The sequence below is a fragment of the Harmonia axyridis genome, chromosome 6 (assembly GCF_914767665.1).
Source record: "Harmonia axyridis chromosome 6, icHarAxyr1.1, whole genome shotgun sequence".
In the NCBI taxonomy this organism is placed as follows: Eukaryota; Metazoa; Arthropoda; class Insecta; order Coleoptera; family Coccinellidae; genus Harmonia; species Harmonia axyridis.
Window position 1 is genome coordinate 18,939,633 of NC_059506.1, and position 26,916 is coordinate 18,966,548.

Below are 26,916 nucleotides of genomic sequence, written 5' to 3' on the forward strand. Positions count from 1 at the left end.
GTCATCTGGGACCAATGTTATTCCTTATATTTATTAATGATATTGGTTCTGTTATCCGATTCGTTAAGTTTCTTTTATTCGCCGATGACCTTGAAGCTTATCATGTCGGTTAAGTCCATTTTAGACATTATTTGTTTGCAGTCCGATTTGGAGGCCTTGGAGAGATGGTGTGCTGAGAACTGCTTGTCTTTGAAAAAGAGTGTAAGTTGAGGTCAATTTCGAGAGTTCAAATTCCTTTGTTTTCAACTTTTTTTTATTGAGTGTTGTCCCTTAGACCATATAGGTGTTGTGAGGGATCTTGGCGTTTCCTATGATTGTGAATTATCGTTCAAGCCAAACTTTCAAGCAATTTCTTCTTGAGCACTCAAGACTCAAGGTTTCTTTATCAGAAACACGACAGATTTTAGGAGCGTTGAGACGCTTCGATACCTGAATGTAGCACTTGTGAGACCAACTCTTGAATTTTCGTCTATTGTTTGGTCCCCATATACCTACTTTGATTGATGGACTCTTTCTTGAGGGGGTCCAAAACAAATTTCTCAGGCATGTTTCGTTCAGGCTTGGCATTGCTTCTCGACTTTTCTCAGCGAGTCATATGCGTGACCGGCTGGGGCTGCCTTCTTTTTTTTTTAAGATCGAGAAGGTTCTCGGCTGAAGTGCTTCTTGTGGAAAAAATCTATAGACGACTTGTCTACTCTCCGGAGTTGCTGTCTCGCTTCAACCTGAATATTCCTCCAAGACCGATTAGATGAGCTGATCTGTTTATGCCCGGTATATCAAGTTTATCAACTAATTATAGTTTTCATTTTCCACTGCCGAGGATGATGAGGAACACTAATACATTGTGTGTTCTCGGTGTTGATACATTCGGTGACGTGTTGTCAAGGTTGAGGGGGGATGTATCTACTTTGATGAGTTTGTAGTCTATTTTTGTCTCATTTTGATGTTATTTTTGGGTTTGTGCGCCTTACAACTGTAATTATTGAAATATTTCAGTTGTATGTTTTGTATCCGATTAATTTTTTCTCTTTGTATAATGGTAGTACCGTTAATAGATAAATAAATGTTTAACAAGTCAGTAGAGGTACCTTGTCCAATTTCAAAATTTCTTTCAAAATTTTCATGAAATTTAGCAGCTATCTGAATTCGTGAATTAACTTAGACAATCTAGTGCGCATCCGCCAAAAATATTTTTTCAAAAATTTTCTCTCAAAGGATCACGAAAAATTTCATCCGCTCCCTAGATATTTCTCACGGCATGCCTGACCTAAATTTCCTTCATCGACCTCCCGGAAACATTGTATACGTCCCCCGGAGGCGGGGTAAAAGACCGCGCGTGGCTCGATCGATGTCCTCTTACATCATGACAAAACTCTAGCGCTCAGCTGTTCGACCGTCCGCATGGAACCTAATCGGCCAGATATTATGACGTTGCGATCGTTACTTATTTTGATATTGACGATAAATTGGTGTTATTGGCAATAATTGAAACAATTACATGGTCCAGATGATATGACGATTTATGTGCAGTTAGATTGGATTTTTTGACGAATCGAGGTGATGGTTGTTACGACCATGGATTATGATTTATCGTTCAGGCTTATTGATTTCACTATCTAGTTTGCCGTTTGACCGTGATCGATATTCCGGGAAGGGATATGCGTCAAAAAGAAACCTAAATCAAAGATATCATATTGAACCTATCATATTTAACCTCTCTACAGATACTGGTGCAATATTCTTGGATATAGAAAAGGCATTTGATAAAATGTGGCATCAAGGTCTGATATGAAAAATAAAGTTGATGAAATTTCCTATCAAACTTACGAGATTTATACAATCGTACCTGGCAAATAGAAAATTTAGAGTGAATATCGATAGTACCAGGTCGACGATCAGAGAAATTGAAGCCGGAGTTCCCCAAGGGTCGGTGATAGGACCGCTGCTGTTCAACTTATACATGGCAGACATGCCAAAAATGAATAGATGCATACAGCCCAGTTTGCAGATGACACTGCCATATACTATCACAGTAGAATGCGGCAAACAAATACTAGGCAGTTAGAGATAGACCTAGATAAAGTGATGGAATACTTCAAGAAATGGAGATTCAAAGTGAATACATCGAAAACAGTTACAATCTACTTCGGACGAACAACTTTGAAGAAAGAGAAAGCAGGAAACGTCAGAAAAGAAAATCAGACAATTGAATGGAAAAGGAAGCAAAATATCTGGGAGTAATATTAGATGAAAGAATGAATTTTAAGAAAAAGATAGAAGAACACAGAAAAAAGGCAAGGAAATTGCACGGGAGACTGTACCTGCTGCTCAACCCTAAAAGTAAACTTTCCTTAGAAAACAAGGTGAAGATAATAAAAATAGTGCTAATACCAAGCATTACGTATGCAGGAGTAACCTGGTATAATACGAAAGACAATAATAAGGATCAGTACGCTAAACACAGTAATCAGAACAGCAGTTGGCGCCCCATGGTATATAACCAACCAACAAATCAAGGAAGAACTGAAAATTGAATCTATTGAGGAAATAGTTAACAAACGAAGAATGAAGACAATAGAGACGCTGAAAAAGAATGAGAATAAGGAGTTAAGAAAGATAATACAAATCAAAATGAGAATAACAGTACGACGAAGTACCTCTTTCAAAGAACCAAATAGAAGAATAAAGTGACATGCAGTAGGGAGGAAAGTCTTCCGATCAGACAACAGTAGGAAATAGGAAAAATTAAAGTAGAGTCGTAAGGAATAAAATTCCAGTCCTTAAATAAAAAGAAGATCTGAACAATGAAATCATATTATTGAAAAAATTCGAATCTATATATGTTTTATAAATTGTTATCTAAAAATTGATTTGGAAATAACGAAATGACCCGAATGAGATGGATGTATCAGAAGATTATTTTCATAGGTCTCCAGAATGAATACCCACAAGTACCAATCCATTTCAAATAGCATATGAAACAAGGCATATATGATTGAACTGAACAATAAAATTACGAAGGGAACAAACAAGAAATAATATTCAACCTCATAATGACCACAATTGCACAATGCACAGTCGACACATCTTCTCGATATTTCGCACCGAATTCAATAGATGAATATTGGAAACTGTGTTCAAGCAACCTAGGAAAATTTCTCCGAGTTCATTTATATTTTCGAAACTATTTTTATAAAACATATATGTATAGATTCGAATTTTGTAGAAATTTTATTTTTAATACAAATCATATGATGTTATTATATATTTTTGAAATCAGAAAAAATTTAGCTTTCAAAAAATGACACAGAAATCTAGTGTTTCCATTTTTCGATATCGCCATTTTTCCAATTTCCGCTTATAACTCGAAAACAAAAGAAGGTGGCCAAAAATGAATACTACCCTGGTTAGTTTCTCAGAAAAAGAGATCGAGAATGGGATATCAGATTTTGTCTATCTCCTCTGGTTTAAAAGTTGTAGTGCTAAAACATCGAAATTTGCCGACCCTGTACTTCAAAAACGGCAGCAATTTTTTTCTGTTCTGTTAGTTCTGATATTAGCCAAAAATAAATAAATCTTTAACGCCCAAATTGGGAATTTCCTACTTAAAATTATGATCTTATCTGCCAAAAATATATACCTGCAATCATTTTTATTGTATAGTATCAAAACGCTAAACTGAAACACTGACATCTACAAGTGAATCATCCCGATGTTTTTTGTTATACTGGACGAGTCGGGAGGAACGGGCCATACTCCGGGATTGTGTTGTAGACGTGAAAACAATTTTAAAAAACTCATATGTTCTTATACGATTCTCATTTGTTTTCGAGATACAGTGTGTTAAAGTTAGAATTTTTTTCAAGCTGCGTACATTCTACGGTTGTTCTGGCAATGGTTTGCTGACAGCTAAATTCACGACGACACAACATTTAAAAGTGAAAGTGCACCTTCAGATTGGGTTTCTTATACGATAACTTACTGGACTGGTTCAAAAAATTAGGTTTATATATATTTTTATTTTAATAATGGAATATAATTGGTTCGAAATCCTATGAAAAAAACGAATAAAGATTAATTAATCAAAGAATCATTACAAAAAAGAAACAAGTTTAATTTAGAAATTCTGATATCCTTTCTTTTGTTGCTGACGGAAATATAAACAGATTTCAGATCAAACACATTTTATTTTATTGTTATGTTAATGCATGCATTTATGTTCAATTGTTTCAATAATTTTCTAAACCGACTCTGCTAAGTCCATGTGAGAACTCGCTTGTACTATTTAGAAGAACCGGTTGTATATGCTTTCATTTTTCTTCGACATAAAATTGTTTGAACAAATGATAGGGACAGGTTTTATTTTATTCGAAATTTAGGAACGGTCAAATGGGGTAAAAAGAAAAATGAGTAATTAAAAATATACAATATTACATAACCCTTTGGTGGGGAAAAATATTCAGTCAATGATAATATTTACCCATAGAAATAGCTATTTATTATACAAAGGAAAATAGTTGATTTGTATTTTGTATGTGATTCACGTACACATGAATGACAGACGTAATTCTGCTTCTGCATGTCTTCACCATAGTTATCTCATCTTTGACGTTAATTGGGCATTCGGTGCATAGAGACATGAATAGCAGGAGTTTTTCCAGCATTGTGTGAGAAAGTATTCTTAGTGACTTGAAATACCTGTGGAAAAAGAGTTGAAAGAACACGCTTGTGGAAAAAAGTATTATATTTTATCTCGAGGTTGTGTTGTCTCCCGACGCGAAGCTGGGCAGACAAAAAACATCTAATATTTTTCCCGTTTGATTTTTTCTGTGATGGGAAAACGACGATCTTATATTGAGAAATCATATCATTACAATATATTAAAATTAGGAAATTATCGATATGAAAACGTTTTAAAATTGTAGGCAATTATGACATGCGTACGCAAAATAAATGCGTTGCTAAGGAAACCTTTGAAGTAAATACATAATGATATTTGGCAATTTAATTTTTTAAGTCGATTCAAAAATAGCGATCTTACTGGGTTTTTAGTAGGTATCTAATTATTTTGAGTACTATGTATAGAGTTGAAAATATCTGATTCCGTGTTTTCCATTACTCCTCCAGAGAAGATGAAAAAGACATGAAGTTCTTTCACGGATAGAGTGTTATTGGCTTATTTTTTGGAACTGGCTCGACAACAAAAGCTATCAACAGTGTGGTCGGATTATTCAATGATTAACTCAATGTAACTATCCAATTATAATGTGGACATATCAAAATATTCCTAACTGATATCATTTCTGAAACAAAATGGAAAAGGTTAGACTCCCAAAAGATTTTTCAAATGATCCAACTGATGAGGTTTATTTAATGGCCAAGGTTGGGATTTGGGATTCCATGAGCTTGCCGAATTTATGAAATAAGCTAGGTAGCAATAGATAATATTGAAAATTCTAGAACGGATTCAATTGTGAAACTTAAAAATACAAAAAGTAATGTAATAAGAAGATTTGTATATGTTTGTGCAAGAAACAGTTATGAAGTTCGAGCGACCGCGAAGTATCATAGGATTGCGCGTAAACGATGTCAACACTGATGGCTCTGCCCGGAACGCAAGAGACATAATATGAATAATATAGTTTGAATGATTGACTTCGCTAGTTCGCCCAAAAATTGTGCTTGACATTTCTAAATATTAATTGACTTTTCGCATTTTTTTTCTTGATTTTTTAACGCTTTTGAAATACCCGCTTTATTCATCGCTTTGTCTTTTCGCCTACGCCTTTGTTAGTGTTTTTTCTACACCGCTTTAAACCCAGAAAGTTGGAGCTGATAACCCGCACCAAGGGCCCTGTGAAGAGCTGGGATTTGTACCAGAGACCATTTGTTCTTCAACCTGAAGCCTCATTTGGTAAGTCATCATTGTTGACCGCAATTATTATTTGCATTATTATCAAATATTTCGCTGTCGCTCCAACTATCCAACTACAAACGCACGCAGATATACAGTCCATTTTTCTCTCAAACAATACTGAGCTATCGGACGTAACAGTATATATCAAATTTTACCGAAAGTATATGAAGCTCTTCGTCTAGCATCATCAAAGAACAGCCGCCTGTTTTATGCATATTGCAATGGGAATCAGTTTCTAGAAAAATCAGTTTCCTAAGCTGCCTGAAAAAGTAGCTACTTTTCTTTAACTATAAAATGCTAACTCTTATACAGGCTATTCATTTCGAAGATAGTCTGCTACACTTTTAGTTGAGTCTGGAGAAGACTTGATGACACTAAAGAACATGGTGGTTGGCAATCATCAACGATTGCTGAAGATTATATTGATGAATAGGTAGCCAATAAAGTTTTCAGAACATGTTATAGTCCTGAAATAACACCCGATTTGCGATGAAGTACGTAAGCACTGAAAGCATCTCGAGAAACTATAAGACTATTAGGGAAGTATTAGACTTAGAAGAAAAAATCTTCAAGGATTGGGGGATCCTCGAGGATTTTTCGACCTAATAAGATATAAGAAAGCTGATCATGGAATACTTAATTCGTTCTCAAGTTACTGTAAAATGACCGTTTCAAATATTTCGCTATATCTTGGTTCTTATTGGAAATATACTAAAAATTCTAGAACGTTTCTTTCAGTCATTTTTATGGTTTGTACGATATTCATAACAGATCATATAAATCAATTACCGTTTAAGAGATATAGAGGAAAATGCTGTTTCTAAAATGCATCCCGTCATCGGTTTTTCAAAATTGTCATTCGTTTCAAAGATTGAGTTTTCTGGTTGATCAGGGTTATAAAATTGGTAGGTATACTCGGTCATTGAGACATTGGCAGGCAAAAGAAGTAAAACTGTAGGGTTTTCCAATAAGAGTTTTAACTATGAATAGCCCGCTATCTGGGCTGCTGTCATCTTTAGACATTTGACGAGTGAAAACTACGCCATTTCTAAAAATGTAACGATACACTTTTCAATAACGCGTTGAAATTGCTGAAATTCACTACAAAAATGGTGAAAACTTTGCAGTCACAGTTCGCCAAACTGAATCATTTTGGATCGGCGTGAAACAACATTTTGGCCGGCAATAATGAAACCGTTTGCATCGTTCTAGAGCAGTCATACGCAACCTTTTTTTACAGTGGGCCGCATAACTGCTACTGCTAATTTTTGCGGGCCGCAGTAATTTACCTACTTGGAAAATTAGCTTTTAGCCCGCGCGGTTTTCGTTTATCGCGCATAATCAAAACCCTTGTAAGTCGGTTACAAAGTAGCCCAAGTCCTTTTCTAAGCTCTACTAGTTCCTGTCTGTGTACCAAATTTTATCAAAATAGATTCAGTGGTTTATGCGTCAAAGCGTAGCATATGATTGTTTTTTCGCATTTGTAATATTAGTAGGAAAGTGCGAAAATAAAAATATACAGGATGTTAGGGAAACGCTCCCGAAAACAAAAACCGGGGATACTATTCATGATTTTAAGAAAATTGGACTAATTTTTTTATCGCAATTTTTCTTTTCGGTATATACCATGATTTGTGAACCCTTTTTTTTAGCATAATTCACGCAATAATGCTTACAAGAGGATTTGAAAATCATGGTACTGGCCAGAAAAAACTATATAATGAGCTAAAAAACGCACCCAAGAATCCATAGAAACGAAAACTACAAGAGCAAAAAAAGTGAAATAAATCATTCTCGCTAAGAAGATTAGATATAGGTAGTATCATAGTATGTATAAAGAATCCATTGTTTATACTATGGTAATAGTGTTCTGTGTGTACGCAATAAGGGAAAAATAAAGGTAAATGAGTAGATATTAATACCGATATTTTTGCGTAATTTCGAAACCTTATTTGTGATACTACTGTGAAAATTGTAATACTGAACTATGCCGTGGCTCGGGTCGCATAAAAAGAGCCAAAGGGCCGCACATTGAGTATGGCTGTTCTAGAGCAACGGAGAATATTGCCCGTAGTGTTGAAGAAAACCCAGGTTTTTCGGTGCCTCGTCGATATTGGCAATTAGCCAAGCTTAATCCTTTTTTATGGTCGGAATTGGAAGATATTTATTTGGAAGTTGGTTATTTTCAATAAGACGACGCTTCGTGCCACACAAGCAATGAAACAATCGCAATATTTCAAGAAAAGTTTCCTGTCGGTGTTATTTCTCGATGGCCACCGAGATCTTGTGATGAATCTTTCTTCTGGAGCACATGAAAGAAAAGCTCTATGCCAATGCTCCACTATCGATTCAAGACTTTCAAGATGGAATTCGAGGACATTCAGCCCCAAATGTGCGAATTAGTTATCAGTCTTTTGGCTGATATCGTTTTCCATCTAAATTGGCATAACTTTCTCTGAAGAATGAAATAAACGTCCATTGATCATTTGAAATATACTCCTTTTTTTCGAAAACAAAATGAAACTTCTTATTGTGAAACCATGTTTCTTATGGCTAAAATGTATCGACCATCTTAAATCAAAATATGTGCTCGTCGAATACAAAATTAAGAAGGATGGTCGTAGAGAAATCTATCAATTTTATGAAGTTGTAAAAGTAGGGAATCATGATTTTTTCCGAGGTGCGTTTGTGCGCTACAAAGCACTAAGGAAAAAATATTTCCGAGGTGTATTAACTATTTTTGCACAACCGTTACATAATAAGCTAACTGAGTCTTTAACTCCCTATATACAGGGTGTATATGAATATGTAGTTGCAGAAAAATTTAGGGGGCGATTCTTAGTCAAAAAATAGGGTGGGTCTTTCATATAATCTTTTTTTTTTGAGTCTCCCCCTGCTTAGTTACAACCCTGAGATGGCGCCCGAAAAGTAGTTTTTAATTTGTGAAAAGTTTATAATTGTTTTTTTTGTCACATTTATTTTATATTTGTATAGTATATCCAAAGTCACTTGAACTAGTCCATATAATCGCTTGGCTTGGCTTCCCTCTGAAGTGGATACCGCGATCCGCTAAATACCTGGGTGTTTATTTGAAGTATTGTTAGACAATAACTTCACTGGCCCCAAAAGAATTTTTGGAAACTTGGACAACCCTTATATGATCGAAATATTCTGGCTTCCTCCAAGTGGCTTTGGATATACTATACCAGTTCTCAATAAAAATATCGTTTTGACATTCACCTATTATATAAATTTAAGGTCGAAAATAATTCCAGCCTCCACAACTCTGCCGTATTATCTGTTGATAGTATGAATGAATTTTGAATAATGTATTTTAGCAAAAAATTACAAGAGACCTTGATTTTCTTATTGTAAAATATGAATAAAAAAAGTGATTGCGGAACAAGGTTGAAGGATGACTTTTTCTACCCCTTGGAATCATAGAGGAACACCATCAAAAAATTTTTGAATGCCGTTTCACCCGCAGAAAATGTCATTTTTGAGAATTCTATGGAAAAAAATTGAAAACTACATTTCGGGTGCCATCTTCAGGCGGCTGTAACTAAGCAAGGGGGATCAAAGAAAAAGGTTATATGAAAGACCTATTCGTATACACATACCCTGTATTTACTCCTAATATATTTTGCTGAGAAAGCGAAGCATTTTAAGGATACTAAACTTTGGTCACATCATTTTACGATGAAAGTTCGTCTTGCAGCCAAAAATAAAATTGATATCTGCAAGTAATAAAAAAAATTAATAATTTGTGAAGGGACAGAATATTGGATACCATGAAAAATCAAGAATTCTTTTCAAATTGATGAATTTCTAATCAAAGCTCCAGATGAAAAGTTCGTTTTCAATTTAGCTGTATCTTTCTTGTACTACAGTAATGTATGGATAATCCGAACCCCGGATAATCTGAAGTACCCTACAATTCGAACGGTCCAATTGTTAAAATGATATGTATAATCCGAACAGCCTGAACTCTGCAATCCGAACGGAAGAAAGAAATGCAGAAGATTTGATTCCTTTGAGAGTGTCAGGAGAAAGACTAAATCAATTGCTGATGTCACTGATGAAAATAAATGCTCTGACAACGAAGATGAACCTGTTCAGAAAGTCTTCACTAAAGAGACGATCATATCATTCATGTTTTTATGAAAATGAGTTTGCACGCTCTAGAAATGAACCTATAATCAGAACGATGTTCGGAATTGTTCGAAAATTTCTTGTAAGTGGATGTAAACCTGAATAAAGAACTCATAAATATTATTATATATAAGTAATTTAGTTTAGATCATCCAAAAAATAGATTGTTGCGGTATTAAGCTGCACACACTTCATCAGAAAATGTTTATTTTCGTTTCCTATTCAGTATCTCTGATTTAATAGGTATCATTCATAAAACGTTGGTGCTAGATAAAAATCAGAATTGAAGGAACTATTGGTTTAAGTACATTGAGAACCTAGTACCTGTGAAATGACCGACAGTACAAACTAGAAAGTGTTTATTTGTTTTTCATAGTACTTATTAGGTCAATTGAAAAGAACCCGGTCTGATGCATAGATGGGGGTCCTAGTATTAAATCCATATGATTTTCAGTTAGTACCAACCTTCAAACGATACGTATCTCAATTTGACAGCAGTCCGACCATTAGTTTGTGAGATATTACATTGTGAGTGTAGCTACTTTTGTTATTTGAAAAAAGATGGAAGAAAAAAGAATTTTGTGTGCTGATTGCTTTTTGAAGGGAAAAATACAGTTCAAGCAAAATCTTGGCTTGATGAAGAGCTTCCAGGGTCTGCACCAGGTAAATAATAATTTTAAATGACCGTAAAGTGAAGTTGATTGATATAGTGAAGATATCATCTGAGCGTGAACATCATATCATTCACGAATAACATGAGAAAGCTGTGTGCAAAATAGATGCCGCGCGAGCTCACAATCGATCAAATGCAACAAAGTGTTAATGATTCTGAGCAATGTTTGAAGCTGTTTATTTGCAATAAACCTAAATTTTTGCGTCGATATGTGACAATGGATGAAACATGGCTCCATCATTTCACTACGGAATCCAATCGACAGTTAGCTGAGTGAACTGCACACGATGAACCGGATCCAAAACGAGGAAAAACACAACAGTGAGCTGGCAAGGTTATGGCATCAGTATTCTGGGATGCGCAAGGTATAATATTCATTGATTACCTCCAAAAAGACCAGACCATCAACAGCGATTATTATATAGCATTATTGGATCGTTTGAAGGATGAAATCGTTAAAAAACGACCCCATTTAAAGGAAAAAAGGTGTTTCACCAAGACAATGCGCCCTGTCACAAATCAATGAAAACAATGAAAAAATTACATGAATTGGGCTTCGAATTGCTTCTGCATCCACCGTATTCGCCAATTCTAGCCCCTGTTCTCAGACCTCAAAAGAATGCTCGCTGGAAAGCGCCAATGAAGAAGTAATCGCCGAAACTAAGGCCTATTTTGAAGCGAAAGACAAATCGTACTACGAAAATGGTATCGAAAAGTTGGAAGATCGTTGTAATCGCTGTATCGCCCTCGAAGGCAACTATGTAGAATAATAAAATCGAATTTTGCAAAAAAGAGTGTTTTACTATAGTAGACCGGGGACTTTTTAATTGGCCTGTTATACTACTCATTACGACTTAATAGATTGTGGACGATTCTGTCAACCCTAGAATTTTAGATCTTGTTCCTGGAAGCTTTAAAGCTTTCTACCCAATTTGTGCCTAGTTTTTCATAACATTCCTTCTTCCGCTCATCTTCCCCGCCTATGAGCCCAGCTGAAAAGTCTTTGCCGCAAGGTTTTCCCGCATCGCATGGAGCACTCGACTATTCCAAGCGCACGCACAAGACCGAACTTATCTCAGGTTTTATTTGTGTTATTAAATTCGATACGGTGGGAGTAAAAGGTCTGCTTGAGCCCCACATTAGTAATCTAAGTATATTCGCCGTTCATATTTCAGGACTTCCACGTTCACGCGTTGTTCTAGAGGCATTTCACGCGTCGAAGAATATTGGAGGTAGACCCACGGGCCACCAGCCTTCCTGTGCGCTCAGTAGATCGGTCAGTGTGTCGCGTGAAGCTTGTGGTGCATTTTGGCGGAGGATCTTCGTATTCTGCATCGACTCAGGTGTTATAATTTCAAACAGGTGAGATCGAGTTGAAGCTTGCATATTAATTTTTTTTTTTTGAAATATTTTAGCATTTGGATTTTCTGATGTAAAAAAAATTATGTTTAAACTTATGGTGATAGAAATAATATCCTTAGTAATCTAATGACCGTAGGTATTAATATTATTGAATTGGAAAAGTTATAGCAATTCGGCCAAATTCTGAGAATGATGAAAATAATTACATAAACAGATTCGAATGAGTTTGAAACTTTTTTCGAATCAGTTTGTTTTCGGAAAGCACGTTGATGAAATTTCTATTCCTATTTTCTTATTTTTGAATGATTTTAAAAAATAACATTAAATTTCCTAAAAAAAAACATTTTTCCTTTTAGCTGAAATATAACAACTCTAACTCGAGAATCTCAACTAAGAATATAATGACTAAAATATGAAGAAATTGAATGCTATCTAATTAGCTACCTAGAAGTTATTCAAATAAGATATTTCCACTACTTCTATTAGTTTATTTGCCAGAATATTTCGTACTATATCTGAACGATGAATTTTATATGGGTACTTAAAAGGTGTATGTGTTTGTAGATACAGTCGAACCTCTATAACTCAAACTTGAAGGGAAAGCGAAAAAAGTTCGAGTTATGGAGAGTTCAACTTAGAGAAATATCCAACACATACTTTCCAAAAAAAATTTATTACCTCATAATAATAATATAACAAACTAAAATTCATTTCTGATAACTTGAATCATCCAAACTAGAATATGATCTTAAAACAATAACGAATTAAAAAAAATCAGTTATTAAAGTTTGCCTAAATGTTTTATTGTTTAGACGATAGGCTTCAAATTTCTTGCTTATTTCGAATATGAGAGTTAAATCGTCATCAGTTGCAGCCTCATTCATTGAAAACGCAAGCCGAATGGTTTCAATTGCTTTAGCAACTTCAGCGTCAGAAGGCTTTTGTCTTGCAGCTCCTACACTGTCATCTTCATCGTCATCTTCAGGTATGGTCTCTGAAAAATTTTCCAAGTCTTCTTGTTTATTGTTCACATATTCCAAGATCTCATCCTCTGAAGGATTTTCACTTGTTATAAGATCCACGTCCACATTTATATATTCCTCCAAAGAAACCTTATCATCAGCATTCAATACCTCCAAACATTTAAAAACAGACTCTTGGAGATCTAAAGCTACCTTTTGTTCACTGGTCATAATTTTTTTCAATTCTGATAGCGGCAGTTCGTCTTCATAGTCATAGAAGTTATGTGTCCCAAAACCAGCCTTTCTGAAGCAGTTTTGAATAGTCTCCTGGGTTAAATCTACTCTCCACACTGCCGCCGACGTATGAATGCAATCCAAGAGATCAATTTTGGGGATAGTGCCATTGGACTCAAATCCATCTAGTACTGTTTGTAAGATCCTGCGTTTATAATGAAATTTGAAACTTTTTATAATTCCCTGATCAAGAGGCTGTAATTTTGATGTCGTATTGGGTGGAAAAAAAATCAACTTTATTGCCTTCAATCGATGATCGATATTTGGATGAGCAGGGCAGTTGTCAATCAGTAATAGAACTCTACGATTTTGAAGTTGGAAATGTTTGTCTAGATTCAACAACCACTTTTCAAATATCTCACTCGTCATCCAGGCCTTTTTGTTACTGTAATAAGTAAGGGGTAAACATTTCACTCCTGCGAAACATCGTGGCTTTGCGCTTTTCCCTATTATTACAGGTTTCAATTTCTCACTGCCACTCATATTTGCTGCTAATAAAAGAGTCACCCTTTCCTTGGATAATTTGCCTCCGTAACATTTTTCATTTTTGAAAGTTAAGGTTTTATCTGGTAAGCATTTGAAGAACAACCCAGTCTCATCTGCGTTGAAAATATCGTCAGCTTCGTAAGGAGCTAAAATTGTAGGAAGAACATCTCGAATCCAGTTATCACACTCTTCTTGATTAACAGCAGCACTTTCCCCACACGCTTTTTTTTGCAATACACCATGTCTAAAACGGGAAAAATAAACATGTACTCATGTATCGAACAGAAACAATAAGAATCATTACCTTTTTTTGAATTTTTCAAGCCATCCCGAGCTAGCCTTGAAATTTTCATCTCCCAATTTTCTGGAAAAATCTAATGCCTTCTGTTGCAAAATGGGCCCTGAGATTGGCAAATTTGCTTTTCTTGAAGCTTCGAACCACTTGATCAATGCAGTGTTCACTTTCTTCTTAGGCTTATTTCGCTTCACTACACAAGGGTTATTCACTTCTGCACCAAACTTAGCTATTGTATCTTTGTTTTTTATTATAGTGCATAATGTACTTTTCGGAATATCATATTCTTGGCAAATGATTTTTCTGTTGACACGATTTTCCACTTTTTTTAAAATTTCTAACTTCTTTCCGATCGTTAAAGACTTCAGTTTACGCGGCTTCGACATCTCACCAACTCCAAACATATTTCATTCCAGAATCAGATTGGTGTTATTGTTATGATGTTTCATTCGCGGTATTTCACACTTGGTTGGGGGAATACCCTAAAATGTCGGTAACGCGAGCATCTCAGCCAGCTACGCTGACACCTTGTGGCAAGAAGCCAAAACTCCGATTTGATTGTTTTCGAATGTTCGACTTAAAGAGATCTTTACTCTGAACGGACGCATCATTGAGTTCGAGTTGAAGAGGTGTTCGAGTTATAGAAATTCGAGTTATAGAGGTCGAAATACAGGGAATTTTCGAGAATGTGAAGGGAACGCTCAGAGAGTACGAGTTGAAGAGGGGTTCGAGTTATAGAGGTTCGAGTTATAGAGGTTCGACTGTAGATTGTTCATGTGAGAATATAGATAATTTTTCAACTGTGCTCTCCAAATATTACAAATGCGACATTCCCATTCAGAAGAAGTATTGTATACTTCATGTCTTTTTCAAAATAATAATAATAACTGATCTTTATTGATAACAAGTTATCAAAGGGAAATCGACCGAGGTCCTTCAGCCCTATTTCAAAATAAGATTAAATAAATCATATGTTCACAATGAAGAAATATTAAAAACGGACTTGGCAATAGTAAGATTTTATGGTTCTTAAATAAAAGTTATTAGATGCTGTAATAACAAGCTAATTGAAAAGTTCTTGGTCTACCATGATAAAACACATATTTTTGGTAAATTCCGATTAAGTATTCCACATAGTTGCCTTCGAGAGCGATACAGCGATTATAGCTATCCTCAAACTTCTCGATACCATTTTTGTAGTACGATTTGTCTTTCGCTTCAAAATAGGCCTCAGTTTCAGCGATTACTTCTTTATTGACGCTACATTTCTTGCCAACGAGTATTCTCTTGAGGTCTGAGAACAGGAAAAAGTCGCTGTGGGCCAGATCTGGCGAATACGATGGATGCAGAAGCTATTTGAAGCCCAATTCATGCAATGTTGACAATGTTTTCATTGATTTTTGACATGGCGCATTATCTTGATGAAACGGCACTTTTTTTTCCTCAACGATTTTTTTTTCTTTTAACGATTTCATCCTTTAAACGATCCAATAACGCTATATAATAATTAATGTTGATGGTCTGGGTCTTTTGGAGGTAATCAATGAATATTATATCTTGCGCATCCCAGAATAATGATGGCATAACCTTGCCAGCTGACTGTTGTATTTTTCCTCGCTTTGGATTCGGTTCATCGTGTGCAGTACACTCAGCAGCTAACTGTCGATTGGACTCCGGAGTGGAATGATGGAGCCATGTTTTATCCATTGTCACATAGTGACGCAAAAATTCAGGTTTATTGCACTTGAATAGCTTCAAACACTGCTCAGAATCATTATCACGTTGTCGCTTTTGATCGATTGTGAGCTCGCGCGGCACCAATTTTGCACACAGCTTTCTTATGAACAAATTTCCGTGAATGATATAATGTATGATTTGTAAACTTTCTTGAGATTTTCGTCGGTGACAGCCTCTGTCCACTGCTTTCGCCGTCTTCGGTGCTCATTTCACCACGTTCAAATTTAGCATACCAATCAATGATGGTTGATTTTCCTGGTGCAGACCCCGGAAACTCTTCATCAAGACAAGATTTTGCTTCAACTGTATTTTTTACTTCAAAAAATATTTTATCAGCACACGATTCTTTTTTCTTCCAACTTTTTTCAAATAACAAAAGAAGCTACACTCACAACGCAATATCTCACAAACTAATGATCGAACTGCTGCCAAATTTTGACACGTACCGTTTGAAGGTTTGTTTTGTACTAACTCAAAATCATATGGATTCAATACTAGCACCGCCATCTGTGCATCAGACCGAGGATTTTTCAATTGGCCTAAAAATCGTGAGATTCAAGCTCCTAAAACATGAGTATTCCCTCAATTCTCTCAAATACCTACTCAAGGAAAATTACGATCTGCAAACCTGCATGTTATCAAAAGAGCGTTACACACACGCATACACCCCTGTAAACACTGCTTAGACGCTTGTTAACAAGCAGCAACATTAAAAGAATCAATTTCTTGACATTTTACGTTTTAGTAGTAATTTCTATCTATGATAAATAATAATCTATCTATGATAAATAATAATCGAAGTAACAAATTTTCGATTTTGTATCCCCAATTCTGAATTACCGCAGGCATTCGTTTTGTATTTTTTTATTTTAATGTTCTCCAAATTTGAACCATTTGAACCAATTTAGAACCGTTGATTTTTCTACATCAAGGTCGGATGATTACGATTATCCGCAAACTATTGATTAATAGTTTGCGATTTAACTAAAACCTAGATATTTCTGTTAGGATTTCTACATTCAATAACAAAAACCTAGATACATTTTTATGAATTCAAGGGTAGAGCAAATAAAGTAATACCAGTAGAACAGGGTTATTTTCACAAAGGATTGAGAAATTACGAACGAATAGCCAAAGAAGTTCTTCGAATCATATATCACAACATATCCACAAGATAACAAACACTTCATCTAGCCATAAAATGCAATCCATTCACAACACAATGTCGAAAAAAGGGGTCAAGCTGATTAAAATTCACCTACACAAACTCACGTGAAAGAGCTCTTACCACACTTATAGTCATTTGAATCTCTGTAATTCGAAATCGGACAATATATTGAAACAGCAAAATGTTTGTTGATTTTGAATGTCAACACTTTCGATTTCGGATGTTTGAGTTGAAAAATTAGAATTGTAAGTGTCACGTTGGCCACTTTCACCTATAGGTATATTATCTAATGATAATCAATTTCAACACCAATTAACCAGTCTGTATAGCCGAAAATGGGGACATCAAGCCCATAAAAATTATTCACATGATGTAATAGAAAATGCAAAATCCCGAATTATTCATTTTGAAACTCAAGAATATAGTTGTTTTCATTCAAGTGGGTAATAGAATGATAAATTTTATAGTCAGGTTAGAGTAACATAACTCTTACTATGGTTTATTCATCCCAAAATATCTCAAATCGTATCAAAGTATTATCAAAGGTAATACTACGAGTGCTTCAAATTTTATCGATAATTTTTTCATTTCCACGAACACTTGTTTATTTGGCGAAAATATTGACGAATGACGCATTAACAAGCCAATTTAAAAGTCCCCAGTCTACCATAGTAAAACACATTTCCTTCCATTTCAATTTCCTAGTTGCCTTCGAGGGCGATACAGAGATAATAGCGATCTTCCAACTTTTCGATACAATTTTTGTAGTACGATTTGTCTTTCGCTTTAAAATTGGCCTCAGTTTCGGCGATTACTTCTTCATTGGCGCGCTAAAGTTTTTTCTAGCGAGCATTCTTTTGAGGTCTGAGAACAGGAAAAAGTCGCTGGGGGCAAGATCTGGCGAATACGGTGGATGCAGAATCAATTCGAAGCCCAATTCATGCAATTTTGCCATTGTTTTCATTGATTAGTGACACGGTGCATTGTCTCATTATATAAGTTCTCAGAAATCTGATATGATCAGTATTACTAAGGCATAGAGCTCTGAATTCTTACTATACAAATATATCATTCACGTACTATTCTCCTCAATAAAATTGTGGCACAAATCTTTTAGGTACAAACTGCTGAGGTTACCATGATGTTCTGTAACACTTCTATGGAATAAATCGATAAAAATTCATTTAGACCTAATAAAAGTCATATATTCAACTCGAAAATGATTATACAATATCATTTGTAGCGGCGTTAACAGAATTTAATTATACTTCATTGATATGATTGAGTATGTTCGTATTGAACATACTCCATCATCATAATCATATCAATTTTCTTTTAAAGTGCAATGGATTTAAAGTGATGATGATATACATTTCAACACTTTTAATTGGCATTCATAAAGTCCCAATCAAAAATGTCAGTTGGTTAAAAGATACACTCATAATCGTGTCGAGTCAAATTTTCATGTGGATGTTGGATGACTTCCTTCGACTTTCAAAATATTGTGAAAATTCGAATAGATCTCACTAAAACAAACTGTCATTTACTCTCAATGTACGGTTTTGCTGAAAATTTTGTGGAAAAATTTTCACTATTGAACCAAATTTTCCGCCGAAGTTATTGATGAGTTTAATGACGTACAGGACACTAAAATCTACTGATCCTAACTGAACATTTTCTACTTTTATTAAATATTTCAATCAAATTTCAATATTCCAATAAACAGGTTGTTGCACCTTGTGAAAAATGCCATATTTATCTAATACGAACCTGAATGTTATAATCAGTTTAAATATAAATCGAAGGACCTAATGCAGTGTATCATACATATATAAGGCCAATTGAACAGTCCCCGGTCTGATGCACAGATGACGGTGCTAGTATCGAATCCATATGATTTTTAGTTAGAACCAATCTTCAAACGATACCTACGTGTCATAATTTGACAGCAGTCCGACCATTAACTTGTGAGATATTGCGTTGTGAATGTACGTGTACATCATATCATTCACGAATATTTGTACATGATGAAGCTGTGTGCAAGATGGGAGCCGCGCGAGCTCACCATCGATCAAAAGCAACAACGTGTTAATGATTCTGAGCATTGTTTGAAGCTGTGTAAGTGCAATAAACCTGAATTTTTGAGTCGATATGTGACAATGGATGAAACATGGCTTCATCATTTCACTCCGGAGTCCAATTCCAATGAATTGGGCTTCGAATTGCTTCTGCATCCACCGTATTCGCCAGATCTGGCCTCCAGCGACTTTTTCCTGTTCTCAGACCTCAATAGATTGCTTGCTGGAAAGAAATTTAGCGCCAATGAAGAAGTAATCGCTGAAACTGAGGCCTATTTTGAAGCGAAAGACAAATCGTACTACGAAAATGGTATCGAAAAGTTGGAAGATCGCTATAATCGCTGTATCGCCCTCGAAGGCAACCATGTTGAATAATAAAATCGAGTTTTGCCAAAAAACAATGTGTTTTATTATGGTAGACCGGGGACTTTTCAATTGCCCTGTCACATTTAATGTGGCGTACATAATTTTTCAGTTATTTCCAATAGGCTCGGTGTCGTTATTATCTGCGCACACGAATTTTTATGGTCAATTAAATACTTGAATACCAGATAAGGTTAGTTCACATTTGTCTCAATTTGAATAGATAGAAAACTAGAACGAACTAGATCAATAGAGTTCCACCTGGTTCCATATACCACGCCATGAATTCACAGATTAGGAGAGAGATATTATCATATAATAGCAAAATGTGTTTCAATTTCATTTATTGTTGTTCTAATTGAAAAATTATTTTAAGGTCGCCGGGGAAAACTAGAATTATAGAGCTAATGTAGGTAATTATTTTGCCGAAAGCGAACGACCTCGGCAATTAGCAACGTTTAACGAAATCGGATACGTTTCTCATACAATTATTCAACATTGTCTTCGTTTAATGCTGCACCGTTCAAAAACTAGGTTCAGCAAATTACATTCGATTAATTCGAATCAGAATAAGAGAGTTCACTTTATTTCACTTGTCGTTGCATATAATGAATTCGTCAATATTTTATTAAGATATATACAGGTTGTTTCCTTATTGAATGTCAATATTTATGGGTCCCATATTAAGAAAAGAACTTCATATCATTTCATTTCTAAACGTCTTACCTTTTGAAATACAGGGTGGTAAATTTTACAAAAATAAATTATTTATTATCTACAATACCACTTCAGATATTTCGATGAAATTTATCATACATGTACAGTGCATCCCATTTTGGGTGAGACAGCCAGGTTTCTCGCTTGTTATTTAAGATAGAGCCTTGCGGTTTTCACGTTCCTGTCCTACTTTTTCGTGAAACTTAAGTTGGTCTAATCAGATTTTGCATAACTGTTTCCGTTCAAGAGATACAGGGTGATTTTGGAAATTGATACTTTTCGGACCCCTCCTTTATCTCCGAAGTTATTAGAAATAATGCTGAGGTGAAAACTACGTCTGAATCATAATTCTGCGTAGAATCCAGTGGCGTACTCAATTTTTTTTTTCGGGGTATGGTTTTGAAGATTCAACACAAACTTATGTTTTTTTCAATGGAACACCATGTGTATTATTACTTCGTTGAATTTGTTATTTTTTTCCCTTCAAAATGATATATGACACTATGTAGGTAGGATGTTCAGAAATGTTGAAAAAACACTAAAACATCAAATAATGATGATTTTTTGTTAATGGGCAATGAATTTCCAATAGAAAAGAAGAATCAATAATGATAACAATAATTTATAGCGATGACAGCTAGATCAGATTGGTTTTTTCCCTCCAATGCCTACTTGATAAAACAATGCTCCCAAATACATAGTAGCCATAATAACAACAAGGATGTTTGTGTCATCAATGACATACTAATTTAAAAAATCGAAAGTAATAATCCTCTTATTGGAACATAGAAAATGCATGGCCCATTTACAAAAAATCATCATTATTTGACGTTTTAGTGTTTTTTTAACATTTCTGAACATCCTACCTACATAATAATAATAATAATAATAATAATATAGTTTATTTGCTAACTGGTACATAGAAACACAATATCACATTCAATGTATTGAACACCTCAAAATAAAATTATAAATGCTCCTAAGCTTCCAAGACAAACTAAGGTAAAAATTACACAATACAAATAAACCAAGAAATGAGGTTGCAGTTTCAGATGAAACGGCCGCCTGTAAATTATTAGCAGAGTCTCCTCATTCAGAGCTATCTGTCGAAAACAAACTTCCCTCCTCCTCGTGTCGCACATCATCAGTGAAAAAAGAAAGAACATGCTCGGTAAAGTTATCATCATCGGGGTATGTCGCAAATCAGGAAAATTTTGTCCAAAATCGGGGGCGTTCAGTCGAAGATCAGGAAAATTTTGTTACAACAACAGTAATATATGGTTTTCTATTTTTTTTGTATTATGGAGGTATACCTCTAGCTCCTCAATGAAATACATTACCCCTGTGGATGGAGATCCGTAGATTGCACTAACTGTAACAAGCAACCCATTAATGTTCAAATTTATGACTAATATATCAGTGCAGCCCAGAGAAACAACCTGATGATCCAATAACATGTAGTCCCTTACATAAACCAAAACTCCATCATTCTTATTCACATTTCCCATATTGTACAACAAAACATATCCGGCTCTATGAAACAACTGTACATCCTCCAAATATATTCTACTTGTTCGATCTTGTTGTCTTTTTTGTCCTCACTTCCACCCTAAGTTCCTTGTTCAAATTTTTATCTTTCACATGTCTCACCTCCCTGGAACCAACTATCTTCTGGTGGGCCTCCGCGTTATATTCTTGAGTTTCCTCCTCAACTGGTGAAGGGGTGGTACCTGCAGACTCAGAAATTTCTTCTTGTTTGTTTATTTTTCTTATATCATCCACCGTGTATATTTCATTACCAATTATCAACTTGTTACCCTTAACGTATCCCACATCACTGGTGGTTTCTCTTATTTTCCTCAAGTAATTCCTAAGTATTTTCTGTTCTTCTCGCTGCTGCAATGTTTGATCTTGAGTTATATAAATATTTGTTCCTTTAAGTTTCTTAGAATTATCCAACAGTACTTGTTTTTTCCTATAAGTAGCGAATTCAATTTTCAAGGGTCGATTTTTGCCCCTTCCTAGCTGGTATATATCACTAATATCTGATTCGGCAATATCTGTCTCAAGCAGACGATTCACTTCCCCTATTACACCTTCGGTTGAGACGTTTTCTCCGTTTTGCAGTCCATATATCACTATATTGTTTTTATAACATTTCCTCTCTAAATATTCTACTCTGTCCAAAAGTTGTTTATTCTCTTTTTCCAAGTTTACAACTTTACAATTCAACTCTTCTAGTCTATGTATATACATACCGCAAGAAATAGAGAAGCGATGGAAAATGTTATCGCAAACATCCATTAGTGGATATGCATTGGAAGAAGAAGAAGTCTATGTATACATAGTATCATATATCATTTTGAAGGGAAAAAAATAACAAATTCAACGAAGTAATGATATATAGGGTGTTCCATTAAAAAAAATATAGGTTTGTGTTGAATCTTCAAAACCATACCCCGAAAAAAAAATTGAGTACGCCACTGGATTCTACGCAGAATTCTGATTCAGGCGTAGTTTTCACCTCAGCATTATTTCTAATAACTTCGGAGATAAAGGAGGGGTCCGAAAAGTATCAATTTCCAAAATCACCCTGTATCTTTTGAACGGAAAAAGTTATACAGAATCTGATTAGACCAACTTGAGTTTCACGAAAAAGTAGGACAGGAACGTGAAAACCGCAAGGCTCTATCTAAAATAACAAGCGAGAAACCTGGCAGTCTCGCCCAAAATGGGATGCACTGTACTATGAATCAAGAGTAATTTTTTAATGTATCACTTTTTTATTACTTTCCACCAGTGGTATTCGTACGTAATTTGACCTGCCTATTTTGGCAGACATTGATGGTACGCCACAGATTTTTTCTGAAATAATAATAATTTTTGAAATTCCCAATCATTTCTTACCGAAGTTGTTCAACTGACTTTTTTCAATCCGATGCACGGTTTTCGCTTCAAAAAAATGAAAACCGTTTCTCTGAAGATCATAACAATATCGTTAATACAAACATATGACAATATCACCATGCAGAGTCAAACGCAGATTTTATTTTTTTTTAGGTGAAACCCGTGCGTCGTACTAAAAAAATTCAAGAGATAAAATTTGCTCATAATTGAATACAGATTTCATTTTTTTTTATTTTTGAAACATTACTACCCTGTATCTCAAAAGGTAAGACGTTTAGGACATATGAAGTTTTTTTTTAAAATGGACCCAAAAATCACCCGCATAAATATTGACATTGAATTATGAAACACCCTGTATGTAAAAATATACAGGGTGTTTCCAAATTGGACGTGAACCTTGGAGGACGTGTTCGTATGACTCATTTGCTGTCATTTGAACCATTAGTGATATCCGAAAATCAACAGTGATATTTGAGATTTTGTGTTTTTTGAAAGATTTCCCACCTTAATTCATTTTTTGTCAATTTTTTCTACGTTGAACAAGTGTGATTAGAATTTTGGATTATTTTCATCAGAAAAAGATTTGATATGTATGAAGAAAGCAAAACTATGATGTATTAGATGTTGAAAAAGAATGTTTATGATTTGAAAGTTAGTATATGAAGAAAATCAAAATCAGTTTCTACTATCTCTTTGCTTGCAACTTTCGAATTTCACTATTTATGTATGACAAAATTATTTCAAAAATTTGCTGAATTGCTCCTTCATTTCCTAGAAAAGTTTTCGTTAGAATGCAGTCACTAGTTTCGCCTCAGAAGTTTTTGATTTGAAAGGGGATAGAAAACTAACGGATTAAATATTTTTTTATTGCAATTAAACTCGAAATTTCATTGAGAAACGTATTCATAAATTATATTGAAAGTGACCTCTACCATTCCTTTTGTCTTCTATAATTTCACCCCATACCAATGATCAATGAACAAAGCTCCGTAATTTTATATCAACAGGGTTGGTCTACGATTTTGACCAGAATTTGTATTCACTTTTGTTTTTACAAATAAATATGCTTCGACTATAATTACGGCAATAATTGATATTATAATTTCATTATAATATAAGCGAAACCTTTTAAATGCGCAACCTTGAACGACAGTAGAAGTATGGTACAAGAATAATTGAGGATTCATTTCAATTAAGTTTTTCTGTTTCCTGGCGGTCTAATCAGGTTTTGAAATGTCTGTTCACAAAGTGATATTAATTTAATACATGAATAATTCCGAAGATGGTTTTCAATATGAATGGAGATTAGTTTTTCTGGTAGAACATTAGCATGATACCTGCGAAAATTCATTATATCCGTTAGTTCCGTTGAATGAACATGAGAGGATTTTGGCCAAGTAAAATCCCTATCTCCCAGGGAAGTTTGAAGAACTATTCCTCGTGTGATATTCTAATCTTAGGACGTCTGTTCAACATCGTATATCACAGAACATTGAAATACTGAGTTACAACCAGGATAATTGCTGATATTACAATTGCGAGGCAGCATATCATTTTTGCTGAAAAGAAACACAAAGGACTGCTATACAAACTGCTTGCGGCAGGTTGCCCACTCTCCATGGTCCAACTTTCAGCTTCTTACCTGCATTCTCGCACGTTTAGAGCCAGAGTTGACGAAGTATTGTCTTCAGCGAGGTATCTTTCAGCTGGAGTTCCGCAAGGGTCTCTGCTGTCTCCAATAATATTCACAATATATGTATCCGACATGCCAAAAACGGAGAAAACCTCCATGGCACTGTAAGCTGACGACAGTACCATTCTTGCCAGTTGGTGGTGTCTCAAAATGGAAAGCCATCGACAGACTTCAATCTTGGTTTGCTCGATGGAGAATTGAAGTAAACCCTGAGAAGAGCGAAGTCATTCTTTTCAGCCGAAAGAAAAAGATCCCCAAGGATACGTCGTAATGTTCGGTAGGAGGATCGAATAGAAGGCCAAGTATCTAGGAGTGATACTTGACAAGAAGCTCACTTGGAAACAACACGTCACATCAGCCGTGATGAAGAAAAAGACAGAAGGCTGCGTTGCAACCGCTACTTTGCAAAATCAGCAGATGCATGTCTCTTTCCAACAAGCTTCTTCTCATCACCATTCGGTCATGTCTAACGCACGCCCGACTTGGGGACACGCCGTAAAGGTCCATTTGCAGAGACTTCATGTCATGCAGAATACGATCCTGAGAAGAGCCGTAAATGTACCATGGTTTGTCAGCAATGTACGGATACATAAAGACCTGCGAATACCATTACTAATCTCAGATCTAGAAGATCTGAGCGTGAAGACCTTCAGTAAAATGGAAAACCACGCAAACCCTCTTAAAAGGAAGGCTTTCGACTATGATGAAAAAGTCCCTAGAAAACACAAAAGACCGAAGATGGCACTTCCCTAGGAAGTGTGTGTTAAGGCCAAACTCTTACTGGCACAGAGATTATGTAATGATTACCCAAACCTTCTGAGTGGCATATTGCCACCTGCTAGGACAGATCAAAATAGTTCGCCAGAGGTGAATTATATTGAGATTGAGCAGTAAAAGACTAATAGCCTGACTGCAAAAGAAAAAGAAGTTCCAAGTTATTGTTAATCATAATATGAAGTTGAAAATAATAGAGATGTTGCTATTGAAGTCAGTCTTTTGTTTCATGAAAACTAGATCTTCTTATTTTCTTCCGAGTTTTTCTTTAAAAATCACGTAATAAATTCTTTCTTTTTTCTTTCAGAATCAAAATGACTTCCTCACCGGCTATTATTCAAAAAGAGAAGACAAACTCGAAATCATCTTCCAACGCTACTCTATCCCAGCAAACCAAAGGTAATCCCTTGGACCAGAGGAACACACCGCCACTAACAGCCTGGTGGAGGGTATTCAAACTAGTCAACCTAATGATGCAAACCAGATGTTAGGGTTTCCGAAGCTCTTAACGATAGTTCACACCTAGCCCTAATACCTATAACGAGGAATTTGGAGAAATTTAGAATTGTAAAATAGATGTGGGTTGTTCCTTCGAGCCTACCTAGTACGAGCCTGTACTATAAGATCCATTCTCACATTCCGAATAACTGTTGTTGCAATTCTAGAGGGTTAAAATCAATGTCAAGAAAAGAATCTTCATATCGTGTAAAATTTCTAGTTTTTTATTTCTCAAATTATTCGACATAAAAATGAATTTCAGGATCTTTATTGACTTATTAATGATACCAGTTACACGTGATATTGAATGTAAGTTCATGATATGTTCTAATTGAACTCACCAATTCAGAAGAATGATGTAAAATTACATTAACATTTTAATATGTATATAATCTGATTCAAGATTAGTTATGTTTGAATTAACCTTAAATATTTATTTTTATTATTGATAACAATTCCTTATTTTACATTACTTACTCGAGGTTATGTTATAGCAATAATTCAAATTATTCTTATTGATTTGATATGATGACAACCGATTTTAAGATAGCATAGTTCTAGCTAAAGATATCCGTCTTCAAAAATTACTTTTGAAGTAACATTACAGTCGTTATACTAACACAAAAAGTTGAAATATACTATCATGTTCATAATATCCTTCCAATAAATTTTCAAACGGGTTTTGAATGCAATTGTTATGATTTTTAATGATGCATGTTGAATTTATATGATTAAATATATATATTTGAAATAGAGAAATACACTGATTGTTAGAGATATTTTGTTTTATTTTCAGCCTTGAATTTCACTATAAAATCTTGAAAATCACGAAAATATGCC

General features: G+C 35.0%; 3 protein-coding genes across 4 annotated transcripts in view; 1 reads left to right on the top strand and 2 right to left on the bottom strand.

Annotated features, from left to right (window-relative positions):
- Positions 1-26,916, bottom strand: part of LOC123682992 (rap1 GTPase-activating protein 1) — a 514,048-nt gene that overhangs the window by 479,553 nt on the left and 7,579 nt on the right. The window lies entirely within an intron of this gene.
- Positions 11,699-26,853, top strand: LOC123682996. The gene is made up of 2 exons (XM_045621885.1): positions 11,699-12,104; positions 25,886-26,853. The coding sequence occupies exons 1-2, from the start codon at positions 11,725-11,727 to the stop codon at positions 26,067-26,069; spliced, it is 564 nt and encodes a 187-aa protein (XP_045477841.1). The 5' UTR covers positions 11,699-11,724; the 3' UTR covers positions 26,070-26,853.
- Positions 12,759-14,913, bottom strand: LOC123682993 (tigger transposable element-derived protein 4-like). The gene is made up of 2 exons (XM_045621883.1): positions 14,151-14,913; positions 12,759-14,090 (listed from the first exon to the last, which is right to left on the bottom strand). The coding sequence occupies exons 1-2, from the start codon at positions 14,543-14,545 to the stop codon at positions 12,869-12,871; spliced, it is 1,617 nt and encodes a 538-aa protein (XP_045477839.1). The 5' UTR covers positions 14,546-14,913; the 3' UTR covers positions 12,759-12,868.